Genomic DNA, 7,966 nt, shown 5'->3' with positions numbered 1-7,966 from the left:
TCTCTCTCTCTCTCTCTCTCTCTCTCTCTCTCTCTCTCTCAGTAGGGACTCTCTCTCCTTCTATCCTGGGGACTCTCTCTCTTTATATTCTAACAGTAGGGACTCTCTCTCTCTCTCAGTATGGACTCTCTCTCTCTCTCTCTCTCTCTCTCTCTCTCTCTCAGTAGGGACTCTCTCTCTCTCTCTCTCTCTCTCTCTCTCTCTCTCTCTCTCTCTCTCTCTCTCTCTCTCTCTCTCTCTCTCTCTCTCTCTCTCTCTCTCTCTCTCTCAGTAGGGACTCTCTCTCTCTCTCTCTCTCTCTCTCTCTCTCTCTCTCTCTCTCTCTCTCTCTCTCTCTCTCTCTCTCTCTCTCTCTCTCTCTCTCAGTATGGACTCTCTCTCTCTCTCTCTGTAGGGACTCTCTCTCTCTCTCTCTCTCTCTCTCTCTCTCTCTCTCTCTCTCTCTCTCTCTCTCTCTCAGTAGGGACTCTCTCTCCTTCTATCCTGGGGACTCTCTCTCTTTATATTCTAACAGTAGGGACTCTCTCTCTCTCTCTCAGTATGGACTCTCTCTCTCTCTCTCTCTCTCTCTCTCTCTCTCTCTCTCTCTCTCTCTCTCTCTCTCTCTCTCTCTCTCTCTCTCTCTCTCTCTCAGTATGGACTCTCTCTCTCTCTCTCTCTCTCTCTCTCTCTCTGTAGGGACTCTCTCTCCCTCTCTCTGTCTCTCTCTCTCTCTCTCTCTCTCTCTCTCTCTCTCTCTCTCTCTCTCTCTCTCTCTCTCTCTCTCTCTCTCTCTCTCTCTCTCTCTCTCTCTCTCTCTCTCTCTCTCTCTCTCTCTCTCTCCTAACAGTAGGGACTCTCTCTCTCTCCTAACAGTAGGGACTCTCTCTTTCCCAACAGTATAGGGACTATCTCTCTTTATATTCTAACAGTAGGGTCTCTCTCTCTCTCTCCTAACAGTAGGGACTCTCTCTCTCTCCTAACAGTAGGGACTCTCTCTTTCCCAACAGTATAGGGACTATCTCTCTTTATTTTCGAACAGTAGGGAGTCTGACACTATTAATGAACACACACTGTTGCCATGACGACGGGGGGCAGCAGACACGGCGCTCTGGCTCCCCCTACCGTCCGGTAATATAGGCCCGTTCCTCCTAGTATTATCGTCAGCGATTCACCTAATCTATCGTTGCATATCGTTTTTGTAAGGACTACTTTTTATTCCGGATTGGTACCACCTATAGCTCAACCCCTCCTCATCCTTAAACCTCTTATCCGGGGGTCGTATGGGCAGCAGCTCCAGCAGAGGGACCCAGACTTCCCTCACCCGGGCCACATTCACAAGCTCAGCCCCTGATTGTGAAAACGTCTTTACATTTGACATCCCGTTCTCCGAAATACTTCTTAAACTTGCTCTGCAGGATTTATTTAACATGAACAGTTCTGCCTCCCAGGGCCATAACGTCCGTCTGGACGGGCGCATCTGTGCACTGAAGAATCTTCTGAATAACCAAAGGCGCAAGTGACAGATACATCTGATACACCTAAACACAAAACTCAGAAGGGACTTTTGAATGCATTTAAAGGCCAACGTCTGTTGGGGAAACATTTAGTGCACATCGAGGACACCTCCCCTAATATGGAGGTTGATTCGCGTCATGTCGAGTGCAAAACCTTTAAATTGCAAACTAAAATAATTATTCAGACAGCAAATGTGGGCTTTAAAACCAAACGACCACTTTTTTTTTTTAATGAATCTAGTCTAGCGTAATAGAGATCAAAACGTGATGCATTACAATCAAATTAGAAAGTGGTTTTGTTAGATCTAATACATAAATCATCTCAAATCTTCAGCTGAAGCCCTCGCCGTGACTCCTACAATAAAACCAGAAGAGTTTTACCTTGTGGCAGAAAATGTTTATTACCTCTGCTCAGGCAAACAAGACAGACCAGGTAGAATAATAACGAATACTTTGTTATTTTAACATACTGTGACGGTGCGCTGTGGTTTAGCTGATGAACGACTAGAACCAGTGATCAAATGACGGAGTGCAGACAGACAGACGGACAGACTGAGTGCTGACATATACACACAAACAAGGAAAGGACAAATCAAAAACACCCCCAAAAAGTTACAAGTCCTAAAAAGCAATAAACACAAATAAAATAGCCTACATATTATTTAAAAGTGCAGATAATTTAATACATTATAATGGTCGATTCACTGAATAACCTTAAAGCCGTTCCCCTAATGGCCTGAATAAATACTCTTGTATCACCCATCAAAGAGGGGTCGGAAATGTGATGAGCTGTTCAGATCAGATAAGATCAGATAACAACGTATCCTATTCCCTCTTCTACAGGGAGATAGCGGTACATTCCCGGAACATTCCCCGAATAAATCCCCCATCCTCGCTGAAGTTCCCTTCAGCTGCGACGTCACACGCTAGTCTCCGCCACATTGCGCTCTTTAGCGGCAGCGATGCGCGCTCCTCTGGCGCCCCCTGCCGGCCCCTTGTGGTTAGTGATTTCCTGAAGTAGGATGAACTTATGTTGCCAGTTCCAGAACCTGAGGGCGTGGCGTGTGGGGCTGGCAAGCACCGCCTCCATGGCCAACAGATCCGCCTCCTCCTCCTCCATCTGGGGAGGAGGAGGAGGAGGAGGGAGAATTAAGATCATCGTACGGCAGAACCAGAACATCCTAACATTAAACGTTGTCACCCCAGCCTGGTTTCGGGGGGCTCACCTTGGGGTGCGGGTTGAGGTGCCGGACCAGGCGCAGGTTTTCCCGCCGTTTCATGCTGGAAAAGGGGCTGACCGACGAGCCCCTGGGGCTCCTCTGATTGGCCGGCTTGGCTCGGCCAATGGGAGACGAGCTGGTCCCCGTGCCGTCCGGTCGTTCTGGAGTCAGAAGGTTGGAGAGTTAATGACGCGCCACAGGGGGGCCGGGGGTTCTATTCCCTAATGAGGGGCCGAGGGTTCTATTCCCTATTGAGGGTTCTATTCCCTAATGAGGGGCAGAGGGTTCTATTCCCTGTTGAGGGTTCTATTCCCTAATGAGGGTTCTATTCCCTAATGAGGGGCAGAGGGTTCTATTCCCTGTTGAGGGTTCTATTCCCTAATGAGGGGCAGAGGGTTCTATTTCCTAATGAGGGTTCTATTCCCTGTTGAGGGTTCTATTCCCTAATGAGGGTTCTATTCCCTAATGAGGGGCCGAGGGTTCTATTCCCTGTTGAGGGTTCTATTCCCTGTTGAGGGTTCTATTCCCTAATGAGGGTTCTATTCCCTAATGAGGGTTCTATTCCCTGTTGAGGGTTCTATTCCCTGTTGAGGGCTCTATTCCCTAATGAGGGTTCTATTCCCTAATGAGGGTTCTATTCCCTAATGAGGGTTCTATTCCCTGTTGAGGGTTCTATTCCCTGTTGAGGGGACCTGCACCGTGGGTTCCACGTGACGTAGAGACCCGTGCTTGGGGGTCCACGCAGTCGCCCATGACCTGGTCTCAGCACTACCCAGAGGGGCCCCACGGCTCCGGACTGACCGTAGGGGGGCGGGGCTCGGGGCCCCCGGGGGCCCGCCTCCTCCCCGTCCTCGGGGCCCCCGCTGAGGAGGAAGTGAGGGGGGGCTGCGGCGGAGCGGGCCGTGTTGGGGGTGGGCAGGTCCAGCCAGGACCCCGACCGGCGGACCGCCCCGCCCTCGCTGCTCTCAGAGCTGCTGGTCCCACTGGTGCTGCTGGTTCCACTGGTCCTACTGCTCCTACTGGTGGAGGCGGGGCTGCTGGTTGCGCTGGAGGTCCTCCTGGGTCGCCGGGTGGTGAGGACGTGGTTGTAGAAGGGGGAGGAGGTGAAGCAGGGCGGAGAGTACTCTCCCTGGAGCACACGGAGGAAGAACCATCAGCCTGGCCCCCCTCAACGAGCTCAACCCGACCCGGAGCCCTCCTGGGTCGGGTTCAGCTCCTCCCAGGAGGCCCGGCTCCCAACCCGGCCCAGGAACTCTTACTTTGAAACCGACCGTCCAGAAACAGTCGGCATGTAACCGCCGCTCCTGGGAGCAAGCACTTCCTGTGCAACAGGAAGTGAGGTGGTACTCACGTTGACGGGCTCGCTGGTGGGCAGCTCGGTGTACGGCTGGCAGGAGTAGAAGACGGACTCGTCGCTCTCCGGCTCGCTGATCTGACTGTAGCGCTCTGCACACACGGCCGTTCATAAAGCACCTCCCTTTACGAACCTTATGGTTCCCCGTTGACGCAATGCAAAGGGGGTTTCCGGACCCCCTCCTTGCGCCTCCCAAAAACGGTAACCCTGCGTCGAGCCGGCGCAGCAACAAGGGCTGTGATTGGTCCGCTGACTAAAACCCGACCTAAACCCGACGCAGAACCAAAGATTTGCAGAAATCCCCACCACCTCATCCTGTGAGGTCCACACAGAAGTCAAGTCACGATGGTTCCACATTGGCGCAACGCCAGGGGGTTTACGGCCCCGTTACGCCCTTGCCGACTCTCCTTACGTCCCCCTTAAGGGGCCAGATGTGCTTCTCACAAAAAGTGTACGCTTCCGTCGAGGGCGACGCAGCAGCAAGAGCTGTGATTGGTCCGCTCACTAAAATCCGACGCAAAACCAAAACAGGTTCCGGACCGCGCCGAGGCGTCTGCGTGGTCCTCGAGGTGCGGGGACGTGGAACCATAACCAGCCCTCGAGGTAAACACTCACCTCTAGCGCTGCGCTGACGGGCTCGTGTCTGGAGGAGGGCAGCGGAGAGTTTGTCCAGCCACCTGAGAGCACGACCACAGGTTAGTGTCCTGCTCCACACCCGAACATGAGACCGTCCTGCTGCCTTCTAGTCTGGTCCTACCAGACTCTCCTACATTCGTACAGAGTCAGGACCTACTCAGAGTCAGGACCTACTCAGTCAGGACCTACTCAATTGACTAACATTAACTCACTTGAAGGCGGGTGGCTGTTGAAGTTTAAAACTATTGGATCTGCCCAGTGCCACTCTGGATCTGCCACGACCAATCGCTAACGTTTGGCCGAGGATCACGTTGCGCGCAGACTGTAAACAAACCAATCACCGTGCGTGACGATGTCCGTCAACGAGGGCTGACTTTAACGTCATCGATCTCAGCCACTCCCACGTGTTCGCTGATTGGACGCAGAAAGTTTATACGGAGAAAACCCAGTAACATACCGCAGACCCAGACCTGGTATGGAGGGGAATTCAAACTGAGCGGACGTACTTAGGCGGGCGGAGCCAGGCTAGCTTCCTACAACGACATGCTACCGTCCTGCTCCTCCACCTCCTGTCCTCATATCTAAGCTCTGCTCCCGGAGAGCGTACCACCACCACCACCACCACCACCACATACTCACAGGCTCATTTCAGCGAAGCTCTCGGCTGCCATGACGACGGTGGCCACGCCCCGCTGGCTCACCTTGATGACGCTGAACACAAGATGGAGGCGCGGTCAGGAGGAGCTCCCTCGAGCTGACCCGCTGACGGACTCACCGGGAGGAACCTCTCCCCGTGTAGCACATTGTGGGGATCTGGAGGTGGTTTGTTGCAGGGGTTTTCAAACTGTGAGCCTCCCCTAGGGGGCGCCAGAGTTCTTCAGGGGGGGTGCGATGCGAGAAAAAAATTAAACCCGTAATAAAATAAAATAAAAATCTTAAACGATTTTTTAAATATTTCGAATGTGCGAGCCCCTCCCTGAAAGGGGGGGGGGGGCACTCTCTCACACTTAGAAAAGCCCTGGCTAGTGGAAGGTCCCTCTGGTGGAGCGATCCTGTGAAACGTTGCGATTCTAACGAATATATTGACGCCATTCTTACTGCTGCTTCCCGCTGATTCTGATTGGCTGAATGGTGAAGTCCGTGAGGTCCAGGAAACCTTCCGCCTCTTCAGCCTAACACACACACACACACACACACACACACACACACACACACACACACACACACACACACACACACACACACACACTGAAATGCATAAACCTATGCTAATGCAAATAGCTTCCCAAACGCATATATTTGTTTGTTTTTCCTTCATCTAGGATCATATTTAAAGTAATAATTAGGAAGGGTTAGGAACTCAAACGGGATACAAGCCTCACCATGTGACTGGGGTACCAGTAGAGCCTCACCATGTGACTGGGGTACCAGTAGAGGGCGCTGGTCTTATAGCCTCACCATGTGACTGGGGTACCAGTAGAGGGCGCTGTCCTTCAGGACGAACCAGCTCCTCCTCCAGCCGGCCCCCACCGAGCGGCCTGCGGGGGTCTGCCGCTGCAGCCAGCCCTGGAGGTCCGCCCGCCCCAGCTCCCTCACGGACACCCGGCGCCGGCTCATGGCCCGAGGGTCCGGGCGGCTTGGGGGGGCCTTGGGGGTCACGGGAGTCCTGGGGGCCGAAGGTATACCCCCGTCCTGTCGGCGTCACACACGACGAGTGATGAGCATGTTCTCAGAACCATCTCCATCATTTAAACAACTTAAGTTCCATCATACCAGCACTCCCAATGTAAACCCTCGCTCTGCTCACCTGAAGGTCCGAGAGGAAATTCCTTCTCCAAGGCGTCCAGAGACAAGAAGCAACCAGTAAAATGTCTTCCACTGCAACAGGAGTCTGAAGTTCTGACAGCAAACGGTTTGTCTGGACAATTAACTTCATTAGGACGTGTCCGACAACTTAGGACCTTCACAGACCACAGGTCACTGCCCAGAGGTAGTGAGCAGTGTGCTGCTGTTTTTGTCCGTTTCCCTTATGCTCACTTTCTTCAAAATCATACGGACAATCTGAACGGATCAATTGTGCATTGTAGTGTTTGGAAACAGAGTCCAAATCTGAGTTCGAAGCCCAATGTAAACAGTCTACACATGTGAGACCGTGATCGAGATGCGCCCTAACCCCGATCTGATCCTAGAAAGTACGGTTCATACGAAATCGCTGTCAAGAAGTCTGACGTAAAACGCTTCACAAGATTACGAAAAATCGTCCTACTTCTTGACAGAAAGTCCTGCCAAAGATGAAAAAGGGACGCAGATATAAAGAGGAGGACCCAACGTGAGTCTTAAACATGTTCAATCATATCCATGGAGGAACAGTAATGGTTCAACACATTGTGGAAGGCCATGACCCTCAGAACTAGTTTAGCTTGGCTGGTTTTAAAGGTCGCATTCAACTGGATAATTACATTCCTTTGGCTCAATAATGATGAGCAAAATACATTTCTCTTAAGAGGATGGAATCGGATTATTTCGATACAGCAACTTTTATGATTTTAAATGATTAACCTCTCAGACAAAACGCTGAAGTTATCACGATGAGAGGACATCTGTAAGGCTTTGCATATATAGGCTACTTGTAAAGCTTTGTATATCTCTATCTGCGAGGCTTTGCACCAACCCAAAGCCTGTGCACATTTAACAATTCAAATGTAACCTTACCTTAGAGCATGAGGGATTCATGCAACATGGAATCATTCAGACTTTAACCAACAGACATCACCTTGCGTCAGTACACTCAACACACCAATCTTTCCGGATTTTGGAAGTGTTCACTCAGATTAAAGTCTCGACTAAAACGGAGAATAAAGCATTCATTTCATACCTCACGTTCAGTGGCGGGACGAGTCCATTCACCATTAGTTGGTTAGCTGGTTTAGTTTCACAGTTCTGGTCCACGGTGTCATGGTTTAGTACCACGGTTTGTTGTAAATAAGTGCAGCTCGGCGGTCCACCAGGTGGCGCGGCGGTCTCTATTTATACCAGTCTGTTGAGTGTACGGACAACCAAAGGAATCCAACAATATCAGGAATATTTGATTATCTCTGTAGATTTTGTGGGATCTGCTATTGATGTCACTTTAAAGGTATACCATATACGCCTAATTAAGTAGCCTAATTATTATTTAACTTAATATTTAACTTTGATTCCTTCCAGCTCACACTCGGATCGATAAGTCCTGTGATCCGCTGGCTTCTATTCCCACTTTA

At 51.1% G+C, this 7,966-nt stretch overlaps 1 protein-coding gene across 3 annotated transcripts; it reads right to left on the bottom strand.

Annotated features, from left to right (window-relative positions):
• Positions 1 to 1,878: 1,878 nt before the first annotated feature.
• Positions 1,879 to 7,699, bottom strand: LOC115534307 (interactor protein for cytohesin exchange factors 1). 3 transcript variants are annotated; one of them, XM_030345200.1, is made up of 10 exons: positions 7,582 to 7,699; positions 6,514 to 6,624; positions 6,165 to 6,398; positions 5,805 to 5,878; positions 5,346 to 5,417; positions 4,686 to 4,747; positions 4,068 to 4,162; positions 3,518 to 3,845; positions 2,723 to 2,877; positions 1,879 to 2,616 (listed from the first exon to the last, which is right to left on the bottom strand). In XM_030345200.1, the coding sequence occupies exons 3-10, from the start codon at positions 6,321 to 6,323 to the stop codon at positions 2,416 to 2,418; spliced, it is 1,146 nt and encodes a 381-aa protein (XP_030201060.1). In that variant the 5' UTR covers positions 6,324 to 6,398; positions 6,514 to 6,624; positions 7,582 to 7,699; the 3' UTR covers positions 1,879 to 2,415. The 3 variants fall into 3 exon arrangements, with proteins under 3 accessions (XP_030201060.1, XP_030201061.1, XP_030201062.1); XM_030345201.1 differs by having other exon boundaries at positions 6,514 to 6,605; XM_030345202.1 differs by lacking the exons at positions 6,514 to 6,624; positions 7,582 to 7,699 and having other exon boundaries at positions 6,119 to 6,195.
• Positions 7,700 to 7,966: the final 267 nt, after the last annotated feature.

Source organism: Gadus morhua, chromosome 21 (genome assembly GCF_902167405.1).
Source record: "Gadus morhua chromosome 21, gadMor3.0, whole genome shotgun sequence".
NCBI lineage: Eukaryota > Metazoa > Chordata > Actinopteri > Gadiformes > Gadidae > Gadus > Gadus morhua.
Note: the sequence above shows the minus strand (reverse complement) of the source record. Positions and strands in the feature narration are given on the sequence as shown.